This window comes from Peromyscus californicus, unplaced genomic scaffold (genome assembly GCF_007827085.1).
Source record: "Peromyscus californicus insignis strain IS unplaced genomic scaffold, ASM782708v3 Scaffold_9__1_contigs__length_137607984, whole genome shotgun sequence".
NCBI classification, from domain to species: domain Eukaryota; kingdom Metazoa; phylum Chordata; class Mammalia; order Rodentia; family Cricetidae; genus Peromyscus; species Peromyscus californicus.
In genome coordinates this window covers 4,414,813-4,439,095 of record NW_026294617.1, presented here as the reverse complement: position 1 = coordinate 4,439,095, position 24,283 = coordinate 4,414,813, and the positions used below count along the sequence as shown (strand labels likewise).

Sequence of the window (24,283 nt, the reverse complement as noted above, 5' to 3'; positions counted from 1 at the left end):
AAATTTGGGTATGTGGTGTCTTCATTTTCATTGATCTCTAGGAAGTCTTCAATTTCTTTCTTATTTCTTAACCCACTGGTGATTCAGTTGAGCATTATTCAGTTTCCATGGGATTGTAGGTTTTCTGTAGTTTTTGTTGTTGTTGAAATCTAACTTTAAACCATGGCGGTCTGATAGAACGCAGGAGGTTATTCCAATTGTTTTGTATCTGTTGAGATTTGCTTTGTGGCTAAGTATGTGGTCAATTTTAGAGAAGGTTCCATGGGGTGCTGAGAAGAAGGTATATTCTTTTTTGTTAGGGTGGAATGTTCTGTAGATATTGATTAAGTCCATTTGAGTCATAACATCAGTTGAGTCCTTTATTTCTCTGTTAAGTTTCATTTTGGCAGATCTGTCCAATGGTGAAAGTGGGGTGTTGAAGTCTCCCACTATTAATGTGTGCGGTTTTATATGTGATTTAATTTTAGTAGTGTTTCTTTTGCATATGTGGGTGCCCTTGTGTTTGGGGCATAAATATTCAGAATTGAAACTTAATCTTGGTAGATCTTTCCTGTGATGAGTATGTAATGCTCTTCTTGATCTCTTTTGATTGATTTTAGTTTGAAGTCTATTTTGCTGGATATTAGGATGGCTACACCCACTTGCTTCTTAAGACCATTTGATTGGAAAGTCTTTTCCCAGCCTTTTATTCTTAGGTAGTGTCTATATTTGACTTTGAGGTGTGTTTCTTGTATCAGCAGAAAGATGCATACATTCGTATCCATTCTGTAAACCTGTGTCTTTTTATAGGTGAATTAAATCCATTGATATTAAGGGATATTAATGACCAGTGATTGTTCATTCCTGTTATTTTTTGGTGGTAGTGTGTTTACTTCTTTTCTTTGGGGTTTACTGCTATGGCATTATCTATTGCCTGTGTTTTCAAGGGTATATCTGACTTCCTTAGGTTGGAATTTTCCTTCTAGTGCTTTCTGTAGGGCTGGGTTTGTGGATAAGTATTGTTTAAATCTGGCTTTATCTTGGAATGCCTTGTTCACTCCATCTATGATCATTGAAAGTTTTGCTGGATATATTAGTCTGGGCTGGCATCCATGGTCTCTTAGTGTCTGCATTATGTCTGTCCAGGTCCTTCTGGCTTTCAAAGTCTCCATTGAGAAATCGGGTGTTATTCTGATGGGTTTGCCTTTATAAGTCACTTGGCCTTTTTCCTTTGCTGCTCTTAATATCTTTCTTTATTCTGTATGTTTAATTGTTTAATTATTATGTGGCAAGGGGACTTTTTGGGGGGTCTAATTTGTTTGGTGTTCTATAGGCTTCTTGTATCTTCATATGCATTTCCTTCTTTAAGTTGGGAAAGTTTTCTTCTATGATCTTGTTGAATATATTTTCTGTGCCTTTGAGTTGGTATTCTTCTCCTTCCTCTATCCCTATTATTCATAGGTTTGGTCTTTTCATGGTGTCCCAAATTTCTTGGACATTTTGGTTCATGACTTTGTTGGCTTTAGTATTTTCTTTGACTGATGAATCTATTTCTTCTACCGTATCTTCAACGCCAGAGATCCTCTCTTCCATCTCTTGCATTCTGTTGGCTATACTTGCATCTGAAGTTCCTGTTTGTTTACTCAGATTTTCTATTTCCAGCATTCCCTCTGTTTGTGTCTTCTTCATTTTTTTCTATTTCCCTTTTCAGGTCTTGGACTGTTTCCTTCATCTGTTTCATTGAAAAAGCAATTATTTTCTTTCAGGGATTTATTGTTTTCTTCTGCTTTATTTGTCCTTTCCTCTAGTTTTTTAAGTGTTCTTCCCATTTTTGTTTGTTTTTTTCTCAATTTCATTTTTGATTCCTTCTATATTAGGCTCTAGCCTCTTCCTGATGTTATTCATAAGGTTGCTTTCTTTTTCTTCTTCCATTTTATGATCAGTTCTAGCTGTTGGAGGAGGGCTAGTTTCTGGTGATGCTGTATTGCTCTTCATTTTATTGTATGTACTTCTGCCTTGACGTCTGCCCATCTCCTTGTGGATTCGTTCTTGGTCTTATCAGTGCTCTTGGTCCAGACAGAGCTGACAGATTCAGGAAACCTTTCTCTGGTCCAAATGGAAGCTCTTGTCCAGATGGGAGCTGGTGGCTGGTTTCTAAGTCTCAGGAAGTGGCTGGGGTCTCGGGCAGATGGGCGTGGGGCCAAGGCGTGGAGATTACAGGGTCTGCCTGTGGTGTGGGGAAGGGGAACCTTCCTGGTGGGGGTGGGGGATCCTGCCCGATGGCCAGAACGCAGGGCCAAGTTGAGCAGGTCTTTCCCGGAATGGCTGGTGCCCAGGGATGGGACCTAGGGCCAGGCTTCTCTGGGTATGAGTCCAGGCACTTACCCTTGTCCAGATGGGCACTCCGGGGCAGGGTGGGAGCTGGGGGCTGGTCTCTGAGTCTCAGGAAGTGGCTGGGGTCTCGGGCAGATGGGCATGGGGCAGGGCCTTGAGATTGCAGGGTCTGCCGGGGGTCTTGGAGAAGGGGAACCTTCCTGGTGGGGGTGGAGGGGATCCTGCCCGATGGCCAGAACCTGGGGCCAAGTTGGGTAGGTCTTCCGCGGAATGGCTGGTGCCCAGGGATGGGACCTAGGGGCAGGCCTATCTGGGTATGAGCCCAGGCACTCACCTCTTGTCCAGATGGGAGGTCCGGGCTGAAATTTCTTAACAAGAAAACCGTAGCTACAACTATCTAATCTTCAGCTCCTTTAGACCCGAGAAGTAAATAATATTACATAGTAAAACAGGAAGTGCAAACAAGCAACTTCCAAAAAAAAATGTGAGTTGACAGAAACAGCCAGCTTCCTGGACAGTTACCCAATGTTTCTCTGTACGTTGGATCATCATTTTTGGCTTACATAAAATAAATAAAAATATTAACTGTTTACTATTATATACATCAAAATAGTCAGGAAATATTGGTACATTTAGGAGGCTTACAGCTTCAAATCTTCAGACATGACTACATATCCCCAAATAACTGCAGAAACAAGACAAGGAAAATGGGACCATTCCCAGGATAGATGGTAAAGTACAGTAAAGAGAGAAATAGCAGGATACAGGTGATCTGATCAGGGAAATGGTAGAGGGAGCACTTTAGAGCAGGGAAGGAAAATACAGAAGAAAGGAGAGATTTCCTTCTTATTAGTTACAACGCCCGAATGTCTTCCCATTCCTCCTACCTTTAAAGTACACATTTAAGTAAGAACATTGTTAAAATATAATCTGAAGAACTAAATGTAAAGTTTCTAGTGCTAAATGGAGACCTCTGCAATTTTTCTCTTATTTTTTCTGAACCAGAAAATTATATAATTTCAGATGCACACATGCATGCCAGTCTATAAGATTAGCTCCTCTCTCCCCCTTCCTGTTCTACCCTCTCTCCCACACAAACATAAGCAATAAAAATGGCTGTCATTAAATTAAGTGCTGCTCTTATAATGCAGTCTCTCTATGCATAGCATTAATACTCCTTTCTGTTTCTTTTAAACATGCTTTGCATCATTTAAAAACTGTCTAAATATGGAAGAACAACGGGATGCAGTTGTTAACACCTCCCCACAGTATTGGTTCTGAGGGTGGAGCTGCACCAGTAAAGTGTGATGGGCATGTGCCTTTAGCTTTAGTACTGCATTGAGCACATTAATAATGATGGCTGAAAGTAACATCTATTTTTTAAATGGAATTTTTCTATGCAACAAACGTTGCAAAAGTTGTCAAAACATGCACTTATTTTTAAGTAATGAAATTTGAGATCATGTTATTACTTTTTCATTATCTATCAGCAAGGTGGATATAGGAAGGGAAAAGCACAAAGAGTAAATTTTAAGGAAAATATCTCCAGTCTGAATCCTGCTACTAATAACAGGGTGGTCTTGACCTGCTAATCTCTATGTCACGTTTGCTTCATTTTTGCAATGCTATAATGAATGCATTTTTGAAACTATAATGTGATAATCCTTTAACATGGGATAAAACATAAAGCCCACTTCCCTTAATCCCTATTATTATTCCTTCCTCCCTTTCTGCTTTTTCTTCAGTTGTGATGATACAAATTGAAAACTTTTGTTTTAGATCTTTGCAGTAAAATTACCTTTCCAATGACTCCAAGGTATCTCCCCTACAAGAAGAAAAATCACTTCTTATTAATGTCACTGGGATTGTTAAAATAACCTTTATGCATCACGTATAGCAATTTGAAATCACAAAGTTAAGGTGTAGAGTGATTTCTAAGAAGAATGGTGTGATCATCCTGGGTGCACTTTGTCTGATTGCAATAAATTGTCTTATCTTATAGTCTTTTTCTAGATAACAAAAAGTGAGTTTATTTCTGAAACATAGCAAAGCAAGTATGGCTCTACAGACCTATTCAGTGTCATCTTTTCAACACAATACACAAGTAAAGGCCAAATGCATGCCTGTGGGAATAACAATCATGAGAACTTCGGTAATGAAAAGTGAGCTGTGAGTTCTTGGGGTAAAAATAGCTGTTCACAAAGTGACTGTATATTACTTATATCTTTTTTAAGTTTTTCATCTACTAAACCATTTAATTTACATGTATAAAAATGTATTATGAAATATAAGGTTTGTGGTATTTTATTTATATCATATAACAGTTTATTTTATTATCTAGTGTTTTTGTTTCATTTTTTGTTTTGTTTGGTTTGAGATAGGTTTTCACTATGTAGCCTGGCTGGCCTAGAATTCTCTTATGTAGACTATGTTGACCTCAAACTTACAGAGATCTTCCTGTCTCTGCCTCCCTAGTGCTAAGATTAAAGGCATGCACCACCACATCCACTATTTAGTCTTTGGAGACAGGGTCTCATGTAGCCCAAACTGAGTTTTTGCTATGTTATTAAGTGTGTCCTCTGTCTCTACCACTGGCTACTAAATGGTATTACAGGCATGTATCACTGTACTCAGCTCAGATCCATGTTTTAAAATACTAGGGTCAGTTTACAAAATATCTTAGTGCATTCTTTTAACAGCTATTAATCCCCACAATAGAATGTTTATAAAATCTGGGTGGTTTATTTTAACAGTCTAAACAGACAGGCATTCAATTCTCAAAGTACTGACAGAAGTGTCCTAGTAAACAAGTCACAGCAGGAACCACCTGCATTTTGTAAACTCACCCTTTAGCCGATGTCAGTATAAAGGGTGATACATTACTGAAAGGAAAGCATTGTCTTAGTTGGGAATACTATGGATGTGATAACAAGACCAAAACCAACTTGTGGAGGATTACAAGGGTTGATTACATGTTATAGTTGTAGTGCGTCACCCTTGAAGGTCAGGCAGGAACTTAAGGCAGACACCTGGAGGCAGGAGCTGATGCAGAGGGCATAGAGGAGTGTGGCTTAGTGGATTGCTTGCCATAACTTAGTCAGCCTGCTTTCTTATAGTACCCAGGACCACCATCCCAGGAGTGTCACCACCTACAGTGAGCTGGATCCTTCCATTATCAATCAAGAAAATGCCCGAAAGGCTTTCTCAGGGGCCAATCAAATTCATGTAGTTTCTCAATTGTGATTCCCTCTTCCTAAATGACTCTAGCTTTTATCAAGCTGATATAAAACTAGAAAACATGTACTGCAATAGAAAAATGTCCAGACTTGAATTCGGGAAACTCCTGTTTAATCCTCAACATTACCACATGGTAGTTTTGGTCCTTTACAAGCCTTGAATAGTCACAGTTTTAGCAGCTATATAATGAGAATTCAAATGAATGATAACAAATGATCTGAATATAAATCAATGAATGACTTGAAATCAGGACCTGGCCCACAGCAGATATGAAATAAACACATGATGATTTATCAACCTGACTCAGATGATGGTAACCACACCTGTGTTCCTGAATCTTGGTCAGAGCTTACCTGATACTTCCTTATTTAGATATGTTCTTTGTTACTTGGATTGTTATAAACAACATGCCACAGATTGGGTTATGTAAAGAGTAGAAATTAGTTTCCTCAGAAATTTGCAGACAAAAACATGGTTTTAGAATTTTTCTGAGCTTTCTCTTCTTAGCTTTTAGCTTGCTCCCGTTTCCCTGTGTCCTCAAGGCTTTCAAATGTCCCTATCTTCTAATGATTGATTGATTGTGTGTGTGTGTGTGTGTGTGTGTGTGTGTGTGTGTGTGTGTATGACTGTGTATGATATGTGCACATGTGTGCAATTGTGTGTGTGTGACTGTCTATTGTATATGCATGTGTTCAGGTGCCTGTATGTATGTGTGCAGGTACCTGTGCATGCATTTGTCTGTGTGTGTTTGTGTATGTGTATGGGTTGGTACCCAGGCAGGAGTGTGTACCTGTCGAGCAAAGGAACAAGAACATGTTATTCCTGGGGTATGCTCCCTTAGGTATTTTGAGGAAGTTGCCTGCATGACCTAAGGCTCTCCTGGCTAGTGAGCCTCAGGAATCAAAATGCATCTACTCCCTAGTGCTGGGATTATAAACATATGCCATATGCCACCACACTCAGCTTTTTCGGTTGGGTTGAGAGGATTGGGTCCTCAGAACTTTGCTGCAAATACTTTGCTAACTACTTAATCTCTTCCACTCCTTCTACGTTGTAAGGAAACTGATCCTTTGGCACTAGAGTCCACTCATCTGGCCTGTGTGAATATAGGCCAACATTCTACCTCCAATAGTAGTTGCATTTTAAGGTGTGCTAGTGTAAGGATTTAAACATGTGGGTTTTGAAAGAACCCTACTCAGCTGGGAAGAACAAGTCCTATCTGTTCAACTACAGTCTTTCTATGTTATGCTCATGTTTTCCTGTACGAGCCCTAAAAAAGCTATGGTAGCTACAAGGACCCAGTGCGATTGCTAATGCTGTACCAATGCTGTGAAGGTGTTGAAGGATTAAAAACAAAACCATCATCCTTTGATGCTTGAAATGACTCTGGCATTCTGCAAGTGCCTTGAATTTTGTGCAAGGAAACTCAACAGTCCAAGGCTAGCATGCTTCAACTGGAAAGGATGAGTTGACAGTTCAGGAGGACTGCTGAACACAGCTGCTAAATTGACTTGATACTTTCTTACCAGATACTAGAGTAGTGAATTATGTAAAGAAAAATAACAACTGGACAATGAAAAAGAACTCAGTTGAAAGCAGGAACAGAAGTATACGAAGGAACAGAAACCAGTGGAGGCTCCTTTTCTTATATCTTTGGATTTGAATTTCTTTGTCTGATTTTTCCCTGGGTATCTAAAATTTATATACTCTCTCAGTATCCAGATTCTGTCTGTTTACAGCAATGAATGGAGACCTATGGTGACTACTATTCTTAACAGTATAATTCTTGGGAAGCTTAAAGTCTTGTAACCTATTTGCAACAACCCATTATCTGACCATGGACTGGTACTGCCATTTGGCATTTGATTATTTGGCAAGTGATGGTATATTGTACACAACAAGAAATATATAAATGTGGCTCATGATATGATGTATGAGATCAGTAACCTTGAAATGGCCCAATACATTCATGTACAAGACCTTGTCAGGAAGACAAAATTCACAATGTCAAAGCCTTCTAGGCAAATTACCACCAATCTATGTTCTCTCTTTAATAACAAAATGGAAATCAAAAGAAAATAAAAGTATTTTTAATTTGTATTTTAAAGAGTGGTAAAGAGAGGATGGAAAACATTTAATAAAATGTTTTGATTCTTAAAATTTAAAAATAATCTGTCTGAATACTTATAGTCACAGTGTAGCATAGCTGTACATTCCACAACAAAGCATGTTGCATGAGCTTCTCAGTCACATTCTGTGTACCATAGAACAAAACAATTCTGTAGGATAATTTCAGTATCTACACTACAGATACATATGAAACATTTATTCATTCAATGATTCTTTAGTTGATAGGTACACTAAAACTTTCAACTGTTCAGCAAACAGTAGAAAAATCATTTTTTTTTGTCACTCACTCCACTAGGTACTAAGTAGATAACTATAAGATATAGGAATCCCTTTTCAAGTTGGTCCAAACTTGTTATTGTTAAAGTTTTCCCCAAACACATTTTAATTATTAGAAAAAAACAAAATAAATATTACTGACACTGTTCATACTTTAAAATGTGGCTTTTTGGAATGTGGCGGCAGGAAAGCAGTGGTAAAGACACAATGCAGTTTTGAAAAGATTAACTCATCCTGGTGGACGGATACTCTTAAGTGTAAACTGGATAAGAGCTAAGATTAACTGACAGATAGGACTCTGACTATGCCTAGGAAAGACTATTTAGATTCAGATAACTAAGTTGGAAAGACCAGCTCACTGTTGATAGAACCATCCCCTGGGTTATGATCTCTTCTGCCTAACAATGAGAAAATGAGCTGAGCACATGTATTCATCACTGGTCACTGTCTTCCTCTTGATTTTTGATGCCATGTGACCAGTTGCCTCTAGCTCCTAATCTGCTACTTCCCACCATGATAGACTATACCTTGAAACTGTGACTCAAAATAAGCCCTTTTTCCTAATTAGTTTTCATTGGGATATTTAATCACAACAATGTGAAAAGTAACTAAGACATCTGTTACACCAACTTGAATGTGTCTCAGGATGGCTAAGGAACTCCTTCCTCAGTGACTAGTCTAACTGCTAACATTAGTCAAAGTTAGGCAAGAACTTTGAAGTAGATGAACTTATGTGTCTCTTTAGAATGCAAGTAAAAAGTCAAAATATTTAGTATTGTCTAAAACAATGGGCTTTTTGTGTTAAAGAAAAGGGTGGCATTATGTGAAAAGGAAGTTGGTTTTATTATTCCTATTTTCATGGAAAGCATATTGTCAGATAGATAGATAGATAGATAGATAGATAGATAGATAGATAGATATTAATTTTGGGGAAAGTTAGTACTTAGCAACATGGACATCTTGAAAAAACACATTGAATAAATGTATACCCAACTTCTCTTCTTGAAATAAACTACTGATTGAAGCATCTAGAGTGGAAATATTCCAATGATAAACATAATTTTGATAGTTGCATTAAAACAGTGATTATTTAGCTTTACATGATTATATAATAAATAGTCTTATGTGTGGCAATAAGCCCCAAAGTTTAGAGTATAAATATCATGAATAAGTTTTGAAAAACAAAATTAGCATTTCACAGGGTAATATCAAATTATATCTGAATGAATTGAAAGGATGCATCTGCTTGCTCAGAGATATTTTAATACATTACAATGATACTATTTTATATTCCCTACATCTTATCTCTAATGGGAGATTAATCCAAAATTAAATATCTGTACAATATATTCTGAGAAATGAATCATAAAACTATTTTAAGAGTATTTTTAATCAGAACAATTGCATTATTTTTGGAGGATACCTTTCTGACCAGTAGTTTAAAAGCAATTTTTTTTGGTATTAGGGTTTACTTGTTGTTAACATAGGAACTCAAGTATCATGGGATGGCTTTGAGCTCTATGCATAACTGGGGTGGATCCTGAACTGAATTCTCCTTTACAATCTCCAGGTACTACAATTACAGGCAAGTGCCAACATACATAGTTTTCAACAAAAATTTGAAGCATGACATCATGTAGTTTATATATATAGTGTTATTTCTGTCAACTGTGAACAATACATACTTGGACAACATACACCATCCCAGTTTGTGTGAGTAGAGTCTCTAACATTTGCACAATAGTAAATTTGCCTAACAACAGTTCCTGAGAAAATATCCTTGTTGTTAAACAATAGACACCTGTCTAAAACACAATAATTAAGTCTCCATTGACATTTTAAGATCACTGGGTAAGACTACATGGTTTTTCATTTGGACAAGAAAAGATATTTGTTAAAAATGTAGTTCAATTTGTACATTTTGTAGATGATGAAACCCAGGGGGAGAGAGATCGTGCAAGCTATCACATTTCCATGATGTCAAAATGGGCATCAGAATTCAGAAACATCTTTCATAATAAAACTTCCACATTTATTTTGGTTGACATGGATTTTATTTGCAAGCACCCGAAGGCCTTTCAAAGAAAGAGAAAAGTATACACTAGTCCACCTGAAAGGAACGTGGATGACCAGGGCCTGGATAGCGTCCCTTCACTTCTTGTTGTCTGTTTCTGTCAGTCACCAGTTTCCTCAAAGTGGGTCTTGTGACTGCTTGGATTCTCCCATCGACAAACCACTTCAGTATGGTTAGCAGCATGAGGGGAACCAAGCAGGAAGCTGTAGTCTCATATTTACCTCCTGGTTTCAGGAGTTATACTACCAATACAGTCATTATCCAGGGACTAAAGTTATCCTAGGTGCAAACGGTGCTGGACGGGGCTAAATCCTCTCACCTGTGACAATGGGGAGTTTTCCTGCCCCCAAAAGAAATGCCACTAGTTCATCTGCTTTCATAGATACAACTCAGAACCATCTGCCCCAGGTGAGTACCACCCACAATGTTCTAGACTCTCTCCCATCAATTATTAATCAAGAAAATATCTCACAGAAATACCCCCAATCTATGCTAATGTAGGTGCTTCTTCAGCTGAGGTTCCCCTTCCTGGGTGTCTCTTGTTGTGTCAAGTTGACTATATATACATATCTCCATTGAGAAGTAGGTTTCTTCAACATTTAGGCAAACTGAATCTTAGCATGGTCACAATGTTGTGTCAATGTGCAGAGGACCAGTTTCTGTGTGATTTAGTGTATTCAGCTGTAATAATACATGGCTTTATTTTGGAAATTGCCTCCTCTACTGCTAACTGCATTGGAAATCCACCAATAAATAATTCATGAAATTAAGAGTTACTGCATTAAGCTACTGAATGCAAGCTAAAGATGACACTTGAGACCAAATTTAACAACACAGAAGTGTTTGCCACAAGGCCAACAATTGCAAAGGAGGGTGGAAGAGGAAGCCAGCTCACATAAGTGTTATCCCTTAAAGACTCCAGGAAGCAGTCTACCTTGAAAAAAGAATACTCAGTTTTTCCCACTGTTTCATTATAGTTAATTAGCGGCAGAAAAAATATGATGCTTTATATTTATTATAGAAAGGGTCACTGCCTAGTACACAAAATATATACAAATGAATGAAAATTGACAATCAGCACATATTTATTTTTAATAAAGTAAATCTCAAGCAAAAGGCTTAATAATCTTTGCAGTCCAGAAAGGTATTATTCTTAATAAACTTGCTTTTCTAAGTACAGGCGGTTGAACCCAGGGCCTTGTATATGTCATTTAAGTGCTGTGCCTCTCAGCTACCTCCTCCGACATAAAGCATGGTCAGAAAATTAAGAAAAGATAAAGAAGAAAGAGATGGGAAGAGAAGAGAGAATGGCAAACAGAGGGAAGGAGAAGGAAGAGGATGAGGAGAAATGGAGGAGGTGACAGAGAAACAGAGACAAAGGGGGACGGGGGACAGAGACTACAGAAAGCTACATGGGGAATGACTGTATTAGCATAGGTATAGTTGTAGTGAGATGATAACTTATTTGCTCAAAATAGGGAATGCAGCTTAGTAAAACTCACTCTATTAGTCAGGGTTTTCTGGAGGAGCAGAACTTATAGAATACACACACACACACACACACACACACACACACACACACACACACACACACACACACATTTATTAGAATGGTTTTTAGGCTGTGGTCTGGCTAGTCCAACAATGGCTGCCTACCAACAGAAAGTCCAAGAATCAAGTTGTTGTGTAGTCCGTGAGGCTGGATGTCTCAGCTAGTCCTCAGTATATGCCAGGATCCTGAAGGTGTAGACTCCAGTACCAGTGAAGGAATGGACTTGCCAGCCACCAGCGAGAAGCAGAACAAGCAGGTAAAGACAGAAAGTTGTTTTCTTCCATGTCCTTTATATAGACTGACGCCAGAAAGTGTGGCCCAGTTTAAAGGTGGATCTTCACACCTCAAAGATCTGGATTAGAAGTGGGTCTTGCCAGGGTTGCAGGTGAAATGGCCCCAAGAATGTGAACTTTGCAATCTAGCCACACCACTCATCTGTCATATGGTGGTGAGGGTGAGGGAGAGACACCCCCTCCTCTTTGCTACCTGTGGCAGTTGAGGGAGCTGGCCTTGAGATCATAAGAGTGGGAGAGCTGTCCCTGCCCCACCAGCTGGAGCACTAGGGAGAGCAGCCTCTGCAACTCACCTAGGCAATACAGTAGAGCTGGCCCTGATGGTGTCGGTGTGGGTGAGCTGGCCCTGAGGGCATGAGAATTGGAGAACCGGTCCCACCCCTTGCTCTTTGAAGCATAGGGTGAACTAGCTGGAGCAATGCTGGAGAGTTCACCCTGGTGGTGAGAATGAGGGAGAGCTGGTGGGCTGACCAACCCTGCAACTACCCAGGACCAGAACCCCCAATTTCCTCCCCATTTATGATCTGCTGGAGCACTTGAAGGGGCAGATCCTGAAGATCCAAATTGCAGGCTCTCCATGACTAAAAGAAACAACAGGAAATCCAAGAGGAGTCCCAGTAAGGGCCCAGTATCAAGGCTGTAGCAGAAACCAGACTGCAAGAACCAGACTAATGACTTTATAAGAACACTTGCAAGTAAAGATGTATGGACTAAAGGATATACTGTGTGACTCACTGTGTCACACTACAGCTTCCATGACAAGATTCTTCTAGTTTTCTTTCAACTTTTGTTTTATGGGGGTGGGTGTTGCAAGGGTAGAAGGCAGATGTGAAGGGACTGGGAAATGAATGGGATTGAGATGCATGTTGTGAAAGACAGAAAGAATAAATAAAAATAAAACTTTAAAAAAAAGTAAGGCTTCATTCGCTGAGTTGAACCTGTCCTGCTTCAGGGAATTTATTCAGAATTATGTGAGGTCCAGGCCTCACATAGTCAGTCAGGAGAACTCATTCACTGAGCAGCATCTACACAGCAGGCACTGTGATGGACACCACAGAATACCAATGCCACATTGCATCACTTAATAGAGTATCCCTTGTTTTTAGTTACCACATATTTGTGTGGTTGATATGAAAATGTTGTCTTGAGAAAGAGATCCTTTGTTAATTTGCACAGGATGTGGTCTCCTGGCTCTTTTAGTCTAGTGGTAAGATATAATGATAGTGAGGTGGTCATCATCTGGTGGAGATACAGACTAACACACTCAGTACAGCTGTAAACAAGTCCATGAGATAAACAGTGACGGAAACCACAGAGCTAAGGTGAGCACAGGATGGCAGCTAGACAGAGAGATCAGCTAAAGCGAGAGAGAGAGAGAGAGAGAGAGAGAGAGAGAGAGAGAGAGAGAGAGAGAGAGGAGTTAAAGAAGAGTGTTGTGTTGTAGATGGAAAGAAACGCATGTGCTAACGTCCTGCAGAAGGCTTGAACTTGGTGCCAACGGTTCCCCTGTCTGTTCCTTTGTGTCTGAGTTGTTGAGGGTTCATGACAGAGAGCAGTAGAGCCAAAATCTGTCAACCCAGTATTCATCAGCCAAACTTCCATATAAAATCTTGTTCAAAGAAAAAATGCCAAAGTTGGAAGACTATCAGTTTTCTTAGTTGCTTCTTTTCTACCTGGGGAAACTCAGGAGCAGGGTAGAAGGAACTTATGCAAATGAAGGAATAAATTAATATTGGAATTAAAAAAAAGAAAGAAGTCGATCTCAAATGATTTAATTAAGAAAAAAAATCCCTCACAGATGTGCCCAGACATTTGGGTTTTAGCTAATTTCAGATGTAATCAGGTTGACAACCAAGAGTACCCATCACACTCATAAAAACAAGAATGTTTTATTCTAAAGCTATGAAAATGCATTCACAAAATATATTTGTACAGAATTTTATCCACATGGGTATTTATTTCAATATAAAATGAAATATTATTTGTAATAAATTGGTTAAATAACAGTTTATATCCTCTTGACATAGTATTATTCATATAATATATACAATAGGTATGGAAATTACATAGAACTTATCAACATATATAAATATTTATTATATATTAAGAAATGATGAAAAAACTGTTTAATAATATTAGTCTGTCATCTACATGTGACCTGAGATAGTTATTAATGCAGGCCAATACAAAATGATAGCCTTACTTAAAATATTATAAAATCCTGTTACAGTTTTCATAACTATATTGTGCAGTTCACAAGTAGATATTTTGTAAAGGATCACATCTTGCTGCAGCGCCAAAAATCTGAACACGCTAATCTAAAGTGGTAGTTTTAACTACCTCTGAAATCACTTTAACATAAAGTAATTGTTTTTAGAAGAGAGGTTCATAGTTTTCAATATATTCTAAAAAACAAGAATGCCTTGGAGGAGGTGAGAATGGGGGGTGGGTTGGGGAGGAAGACCTCAGGGGGGTGGGAGGGGAGAGGAGAGGGGAATCTGTGGATAGTATGTAAAATGAATAGAAAATGTCTTAATAGTTAAAAAAAAATTTAAAAGAAACAAGAATGCTCAAAAGCAGCCAGCCCTTCACCATCCTTTTTAAGAATAGTTAGCTGAGCTATGAAGGCTTTCAGAGCTCTCCCAGAGGATTTCAGGGGTGAACTTGAGATGCCAACCTTAACTCTGGACGCTTATTCAGACATTCTTTGTTCTTTTCCCCTGTAATCTTTCCCCATCTCCCTTAAGCTTCTTCCTTCTCTCCCGGAAGCTAAGAAGGTGAAACAGAGGCTTCTGTCTTACCTGAGTGGATTGCTGTAGAAGGCAATTGGTTTCCTTCTGGGTTCTCAGTGTCAACTATATTCTCATTAAAAAGTACACATCACTGTTCATTATGTCCAAAATTATAAAGTATAAAACATTTCTACAAAATGACATTAAAATGCCATACTTATATTTTATGTCAGTATTTTCACAAAATATTCTCTTTGTGGGATGGCTGATGTTGGTTGTTAACTTGACACCCCTGGAAGGGAGAGACCTTTAGCTGATTAACTTCTTTCTTCAGATTAGTCTTTGGGCATGTCATGTCTGTCAGCATCTTCCTGATTATGGATTGATGTGGGAGTGCACAGACAAGGTTAGAGATGCCACTTTTGGACCAATGGCCATAGGGTGTAGCTGCATGTAAGTCTAAAAGCAAATCAGTAAGCAGAGTTTCTCCATGTTTATGGATCCAGTTTCTGGCCTTTAGTTGCTGCTGTGGCTTCCCTGGATGATGGACTGTAACCTGTAAGTGAAATAAATCCTTAAGTGGTCATCCTCTGGATCACAGCAGCAAGAAAATAAACGAGGATATATGCGCATGTGTGGTGTGTGTATGTGTGTGTGTGTGTGTGTGTGTATGTATGCGATGTGTGTTGTGTGTGTGTGTGTATGTATGTGGTGTGTGTAGTGTTTGTGTGTGATGTGTGTGTGGTGTGGTGTATGTGTGTGGTGTGTGTAGTATTTGTGTGTGATGTGTGTGTGGTGTGGTGTATGTATGTGGTGTGTGGTGTGTGTGTGTATGTGTGTGTGTGTGTGTGTGTGTGGTGTGTGTGTGTGTGCATGTGTGTGTGTGTGTGGTGTGTGTGTGTGTGTGCATGTGTGTGTGTGTGCGTGTGTGTGTGTGTGTGTGTGTGTGTGTGTGTGTGTGTGTGTGTGTGATTCCATGCTTTATCTTTTCCAATACCAGTACATACTAAGAAAGAATATCCCAAGTATTTTTGCTGGGCTTTGTTTTGTTTAGGAATAGATGTTATGCCACACCCATGAAATTTTCTTCTTGCAGAAAATGTTATGTTCCAATACTCTTGATTGCCTATCCATGATATGCATCCTGAACTGTGGTATGGAGAAGAAGCTTGATCCTCACCTTCACAGCAGGCTGTAGTCAGGATCACAGTGACTGTCCTTAGTCCAGTGCACAGTTCAGTAATAACATGAGCAATAATCAGAAAATAAAGTATAAGTGCTAAGTCACATCTCTGGATGAGTAGTAACAATCTACACTCAATATAGGTGTTAATCTTACTCTGTTTTATTGCTTTAATGCCCTCTAATTACTTTTATTTCTGATGGAAGACACATAGAAGCAGCAAATCATGATTATGGTTATTTATATCATATTAAATCATTCTAAGGGGCATAATGAACATAAATCAGTTAAGCAAACAAAAAAATCTAGAACATGGAAAAATGTCAAGATCATCTTCCCATTGTAATTATAAATTGTGTACTTTTAAATAACAGCATAAAACTTTCCATCAAACATCTTGAAGGAGGTAACCTGGGGCTGCTTTCAAATATTCCCTGGCAGGATCAGACAGAAAAGGATTCTTCAAATTCAGGCCTCTCATGAGGTTGTTCAGAATGCTTTAAGTGCTCGCCCTCCCAGGTGGGGCTGAGCATGTAACATGAGTAATATCAAGGAGGATCTTGGAAGGTTCATTGCAGTGTCTATTTTCCAAATAGCATGAGAAGAGCTTACCCATTCTAAGTTGATGGGACAGGCTTGCCTCTGGAGAAAGTGTATCATCATACTGGGCTGCTTTCTGCTCTGGAGAAGGACAAAAGACTAGGCAGAACAGCATTCATCTAAAAGCAGAACTCTGTTTATGGGGGATCCTCTGCTAGTCTCATATAAGTAGACAACCCTTGGACAATTAAAGAAGAGAGAGAATGATAAAGTCTGTAGCAGAGAAAGAAATCATATATTAACACAGCAAGGGACATTTATATCACACTCTCTTTCCCTAAAGTTCAGAAAACAGCATAGAAAGATTATAAAAGCCAAAGGTCAGGGGGGAATGGAAGAGTGTCTTCTAAACACATCAGAACCATTGCCTTGTAAACCCAGGGCAGCTGGGGTTGCCCAGTGCTGCAGTTGCTGACATGAAACTAAAATCATGTATACATGCGCAGCACTAACTGGACTCAGTAAGTGACATATAATTAAATCAAAACAAAACAAACAAAAAACAAGGACGTGAAGTTGGAAGGGGACTTGGCAGGGAATCAAGAATGAGTTGCAAGGATTGGGGGATATTATTCAAATGCATTGTATGTATGTTATTTCCAAAGAATAAGTACAATATGCCATATTTAAAATAAAAATGAAACAAGAAATCCACCCATCTACCATCCACACTGTTTTATATACTAATGGTAATTAGTAGATAAGGTTTTGTTGACTTGATATAAACCTCGACTTACTTAAATCTCAACTGAAGAATTGCCTCCATAAGATTGGCCTATGGACATATCTCTGAGATATTTTCTTAATTGCTAATCAATAAAGGAGGGCCCAGCCCACGGCAGAGGCATTACCATCCTTGGGAAAATGGGTCTGGGCTTTATAAGAAAGGCAACTCAGCAAACTAGTGGAAGAAAGTGAGCAAAGAGTGTTCCTCCACAGCATTTCTTCAGTTCCTCCCTTTAGGTTACTGTCTTGAGTTCTGGCACTGAAATCACTTGGTGATGTGGAACTGTAAGAATATCTTAATTAGAGTTTCTATTGTTGTGAAAAGACACTACGACCATGGCAACTCTTATAAAAGAACATATAAAACATTTGATTGGGGCTTGTCTATAGTTTCAGAGGTTTCACACTGGGTGTGGTTTGAGCATATATGAAACCTCAAAGCCCACCTCAACAGTGACACACTTCCTCGAACAAGACCACACCTATTCCAAAAAAGCCACATCTCCTAAATAGCACCACTCCCTATGAGTTTATGGGGGTCAATTACATTTAAACTACCACAAAGACAATGAACTCTCCTCCTCAAGTTGCTTTTAGTAATAATATTTATCAGAATGACAAAAAGCAAAATAGAATAACAGTTCACAGGTCAAATTTTGGAAAACAGAAAATGAAAGTGACTTTATAAAATATTGAAAGAGTTGTGAAGTATTTATTTTACCCACGATGTGGAAGCAGTGACATGTAAACATCTAATGTGTAAAATGCTTTCAACTGTGTTTTCTCCACTTAGATTTCCTTATTGGAAAAGGCTGGCTTTGGAGGTGCTCTTCTCTACACTGATCCTTGTGATATACCAAAGTCTGGAGATCTTAGCTCTGAGACATTTATGGTGACACTGAATCCAGGAGGAGACCCTTCCACACCTGGGTACCCCAGTCTTGGTAAGCTCCTTCTTGTAATCCTCATATAGACATGATTTGTAAGTGTATGCGACCTAATTTAGTCAATAGATAATAAAAGAAATAATTCTAAATGCTCCAGTTTTTTTAAGTGAATACTTTATTTATTCAAAAATATGTACTACAAATCTGTTAGAATAAAGTATTTCTAGCAATCTATAATAGGTTGCCGTTTCAATAATGTATGCTGATGAAGGACAACAAACATATGTTATTACGGATTAGTTTACAAGATAAATTCAATCTGGGATTGGGAGACACTCCATGTAGTTTGGATACACCAACAAACACCTGGGGCTCTTGGTTGTCACCGCTGCACTGGGTCTGATACGATAACTGTGAGTCTAGAGTTAAGGCTATCCAGAGTCTAGTTGAACAGCAGTAGGGGAAAGATGCTGGGAATTATTTATGATGAAATTTCCTTGGATTGGCTCATTTTTGTGAGCTGACAGATACTATCTTTATCTTAAGCATCCTTTTGTGTTTTGGAAGCTGTGTGTTCAACACAGTGGGGAACATGAGATACAGGTAGGACAACTGTTGCTATGATAGATGTCCACAGTGTTCTTACATTTCTGCCCAGCATATCATTGACGTATAGTCTGTTCATACACTTAGGCTGATGGGACTGATCTTTAACCCCTTCTCAGAGCAAGGCCAATCCCACATTGATTCAATTAGTAACTAAGCCACACAAAGTATGTGATTATTCACACATTCTCTTTTCTTTCTTCAAAATATTACAAAACACATCACAATAATTTTATTCAAATCTAGTTATCTTTTCCTTTATACATATTAACTTTACTAATTATTTATTAACTTTCTCCAGGACTCTATTTTAATAAATTATTCAGTCAACTGATTAGAACTTTGCCTTCTACTATAATCAAATTTCTGTAATTTCAATGAGCTGTACTTTGTGTAGTTTCTTATCCTATCATGGAAGTTTGAAATTAGAATAGTAGCTGTCTGTCTATACTCTGTAGGTATCGCAGATCACAGTCCAGTTCTTCTATCTGTAATTGCCCTCATGGTCCTGTGTTATAATTTCTCTGCTTCGAAAAGCAGCATTTAGTGACTGTAGAAAATTAGTGGACTGTGAGGTTAGCAAAAGCAGATAATTAATGACTTCCCTGCTCAATGCTTACTTTGATAAGGTGTCTAGTTGGTAACATTTATCCTTAATACTTTTTTGTCTTGGGTTGTTTTGCAAATGCAGAGTTTGGGTCCATCTAGCAAAATTCTGGGCAAAGTATTAAGTTTTCTCAGAATGCTTTTTCTATTTAATACTAAAAATAACTTAAGCCAAAAGTATTGCCAAAGTATGTACAGAATCTGCATTCTTTTCATGCAGCATTGTCTAATCTTATTTCTATGTGACCATAATACAATTATCAAAGCAATTAAAATAACATTCATATAATTTCACTCACCAATTGCAGATTATATAAAATATCTCCAATTCCTTCATTAGTTTTGTTGTTGTTTGTTTTTATATGGTGTTGTCTTCAATCCTGAATTCCAGCCTTCCTTCAGTCACACTGTTCTGTAATATTATCTAAGTGTGTATATATATATATACATATACATATATATGTATATATACATATACATATATATGTATATGTATATATATATATATATAGCATTGACACTTGACCTGTTGTTTTGTACCTTTCCTCCAGTCAGCTTGTCAAGTACTTTATAATGTCTAGATCACGCCTATGGCTTTTGTAGAAACACTGAAGAGAACATGCCATCCTTTGGAGTACCCATCCAAAGGAACTTGTTGCGGACGGGTCTCACTTCCTATGATGCTATTTGTCCTTCAGGTTTGCAGGTGTCTGACAGCTTTCTCCACTGTCAGTTCCCTTTGTCACTACCCTGGATGGCAGTGCTAATGGACTTTAAATACCCTCTTTTTAAACCACTGTCCCCCAAATTTGAGAAATTTTCAATGATTGTCATCTGCAGTAATTATGACAGAGTCATTTGCCAAGTGATTTGAGATTTCTAGTATTCCATTAGGATATATGTTGGTTTTGAGATAGGGCCTCACACTGTAGATTGAGATTGTCCTTGAACTTTCTAGGTTGCCTAGGCTAGCCTCATACTGTGGTAGTCATTCTGCCTCTGCCTCTTAAAACTCTGAATTGCAGATATGAGCCACCATTCTGTTGTTTTAACTTTGGCCCAGTGGCTGTGCCTTAATCTACTGCTACTTCAGCCAGCAATTGCAACTTTGCAGTTACCAGCCTGCTTCTCTGGCTGTGCCCTGGCTAGTCAGGCCACAGCCTGGCAGGAATTATGTTCCTGCATGCACCAGTTAAGCAGATCTGTAATTTTCTGCATTCAAAGCACAATATAGCAGAAAGGAAAGAGAAAGATAGTAAATGTAGTGGTCTATATCTGTGGCTCTAACACATGTATTTCCTTTCTCTCTAATTTTGCTCAGTATCTTTGTCTTGCAGTTTCAGGTTTCACTGTTTTTTTTGTTTTGTCTGTTCATTTTTAGTATAATCCTCTACAAATATTTTGTTCTTTCTGGTAGACTTCAGGTGGTAGATTTGTAAACATATAAATATACAAATAATAGCTTATACAGCAAAAAATCCAACAAAAACAAAAACAAACAAACAAAAAATAGTATCTAATTTGATATTCTTTAACACTGTCAAGGTAAATGACTATTAGAAGAACTAATTTAAAACCATTGATCAATGATTAGGAATTCTGTTGTAATTTAAGGATGATTAAACTCCAATGAAGCAAAGTAGAACAAACAAAAATCCTAGAAGTTATTTGCTGGTGGTCTTATTTATTATGTATGTCTTATTTATTATGTCACCTGTCTAGATTTATCAATGGCTGCTGTTCTACTATTCTTGTTTGGTCTACATATTCCCTAATAACTTTTAACTCAATTCAATATTTTCCAGAAAATGTGAATAAATTAAAATGATAATAGAGACATTTATGTAATCTGGTGGATATTTAACTTAGAACCTTTTCATCATCTCAAAAATTCTGAGTCAGGTCCAGTAAGACAGCATATAGAAGTAAAGGAGCTTACCACCAAATTCTGTCATCTGATTCCAATTCCCAGAAGCCCCTTGGTAGAGGTGACCACCACAAATTGTCCTGTGACCTCCAAAGGTACAACCTGCTCCCACATTCCATACAAAACAAACCACACTCATTGCTTGGATGTCAAGTGCAATTTTTACATCACTTCAAGTGGGTGTTTTGTAAGTCAAGACTGTGGAAGTATACCTCCAATAATTTTAAATGAATTGCTGGAATGAGACATGGGATTCCATACAAGAAATGGCTATTTACTAAGCGTATTGCCCAGCGAAGTCATTCCTGAATATTATTGCATCAAAGCAGGGAAGAAATAGTTTCTGAACTACATGTTCCCATGTGATTCAGCAAAGAATGTCTTGGAGTCATCACTTTAACAAAAGTAATCTTTTGGACACTTTCAGCATGGCAGTCGCTCTGAGCTTTATTTTCTTGACAGTAAAAAGATGATAATGCTGCTCCTATGCTGCACAAGGTTGTTTTAAGGAAATGGAAAATCTTGAATTCCAAGTCTGACTTAAATGGGAACTTTGAAGGAGGGAGCCATACATCTGTATTCAAACACACTCTGCTGGCGATTCTGAAGCAGCTCAAGTTCGAGAAGCACCGGACTGGAAGAGCTTTGTGGTACTTCATCTGTCAAGTCCAAATTGGACCATTGGGGCCAATGCTCTGAACTGTGCGACCTCTTGCTACTGTTCCCTCAGCATCTGGGCCTTTCATATTTGCTCTCTCTGCATCAGTCAGGATTCTGACATGGCGTCCTGGATTTGCAGTCCAATTCTTGCTCTCAGCAGGCTACCGATAAAAAGTCAATGGTGCTGAGTAAACAACTTCTTCCTGTGACATGGTGATGCCTTGGATGGTATTTGTCCCTGAGTTTATCTGTAACTATAATCTAATAATTGCTGCTTTAAAAAAAGTGAAAGCACATATCCCTGATGTGATTTTCACACAATATACATCTCTTTCTTTTTAAGTGCATTTTAAAACTTCTCATATGTCTTCTGTCACTCAAAATACAGTGTGATTGATACCAAAAGTTTACATTTTTATTTAAGATATTAACTAATGAGTGCTGTAATCTATTGTGTTATTTCCTTTGAGCTGTGCACAGTGGCACATGCCTGTAAAAACAGAAGTTTGGAGACTGAGACAGATGATCGAGAATTCAGTCATCTGTAGCTATATAGTGAATTTGAGGCCCACCTAGGCTGCACTTTGTGACCTTGAGTTAAAATGAAAAAAACAACAACAATAACAAAACCAATGCCAACACCCAGAAAATAGAGTTTATCAAATTTCAAGAGTTAACTTAACATATTAAAGTTTTATTTTATTATTTTTTCCGTAACTTTGTAGGAATGAAGTAAGCCCATAGGTTTGTCTTATACTAGGTATGCTTTTTTTTGGCTGATATTCACAGAAATGAAACATAATTATGACATCAATGGTCTGTTGTATCTGCAGTTGTGCTTGGTCTAACATCACTTATTAGTTATGTAGAGTCACACAAAAAGAATGGGAAAGCTGTGGGATACACACAGGATGCAAAAGTCGGAAATGGGACCCGCTTGTTCGTTATCAAATCATAGTAAAGAAACATTTTCCCTGTCTCAAAGTACTAAGGCTCTCTGAAATTTAAATCCCACATAGTTCCTGGAGTCAGAAACATTTTCTACCCATGCATTTATTTTACTTATTTGTCTTTTGAATTTACATTTTTAAATTTAATTTTATTGTTGCTTTCAAATAACTGTATATCAAATTTTTTGACTAGTTTATTGAAATTCAAGCTGTTTCTTTCATCTCAATTTAATGCTGACTGTCTATAAACTGTTTCCAGAACTCCATCTTGTTTAAAGCTTTTACCTGTGTTCCTCTTTTCTCCCTTTTCTTTTTGTTTTAAATTCTCAAGAGGAAAGTCTTTCCAGTGGTTTTATGCTACTGAAATGTATCAGAGGGTACAGTTTATTTAATATTCCTGTAGTCACAATTCAGTGGCTCTGTGTTTTTATACACTGTCTGCTCAGTGTCGCTCCTGCCAGCCAGAGCTGTGCAAAGAGTAAGATGGTCACTGGGAATGTGACAAGGCTTCAGCAGGTGTCCTTGGTCTAGTTACTTGGACAAATGTCTGAAGACTGACTTGAGTTAGTGCTAAATTGCCTGAGACAATGTTGAGCCCTTCCCTGACTAGAATACCAGAAAATATAAATATCTGCCTAGTTGTCAAAGCAAAATGTTAGATACTCACAGCTTGGAATGAATTTTCTCTTGATGGGGGAAGCACAGAAATTGTCTGCATTCTTACTATTTGGCTGTAAGCTGGTGGTTTATGTCCCAGTGTCTTCCTAGTTATATGAAATATTATCAAACTCCATTCTTAGAACTACTTTATTATTATTATTATTATTATTATTATATTATTATTATTTTTTTTTTTTTGGTTTTTCGAGACAGGGTTTCTCTGTGTAGCTTTGCGCCTTTCCTGGAACTCACTTTGTAGACCAGGCTGGCCTCAAACTCACAGAGATCCACCTGGCTCTGCCTCCCGAGTGATGGGATTAAAGGCATGCGCCACCACCGCCCGGCCTTAGAACTACTTTAAGGAGAACTATCATTAAGCATCGAATTTTTTTTTCTGCAAGTTTAATTCACAAATAATAAAAATATATATTATTTAACTTTAAACATTACTTTGGAAACAAAATTTTGTTTTAAAAAATAATTTATGAACATGTGTTTTCATGGCCCTAGGCAGGGAAACGTTGTATTGATTGCTGAAATAGCTAAGTGTACAGCCTACCAAGAGTGCCTTTGAGTGGTGACTGCTCTTAAGAAATCTGGTGCGGCTGGTGTATTTGTCACTGAGAGTGTTCTTCATTGCTATACTGGGAGTGCTTTACTTTGAACAAGCACCAGATCGATAGAGTCGTTTGTTTTACTTAAGAACCAATGTTTCCATAGAAATGTATGGTGAGTTCTTATGGTGATAAAAATTCTACTGAGAGAAGGGTCGGCATTTAAGAGCACCTGGTATTCTTCTAAAGGACTTGAGCTTGGTTTCCACCCACCTCTGGTGGTTCCCACCCTCATCTGACTCCATTTCCTGGGGCTT

The 24,283-nt window shown here is 38.1% G+C and overlaps 1 protein-coding gene across 5 annotated transcripts in view; it reads left to right on the top strand.

Annotated features, from left to right (window-relative positions):
• Positions 1-24,283, top strand: part of Naaladl2 (N-acetylated alpha-linked acidic dipeptidase like 2) — a 1,340,311-nt gene that overhangs the window by 817,480 nt on the left and 498,548 nt on the right. For all 5 annotated transcript variants that reach the window (XM_052732134.1, XM_052732135.1, XM_052732131.1 and 2 more), the window contains one exon: positions 17,910-18,060. In XM_052732134.1, coding sequence (XP_052588094.1) covers positions 17,910-18,060 — 151 coding nt within the window. The remainder of the gene's footprint in view (positions 1-17,909; positions 18,061-24,283) is intronic.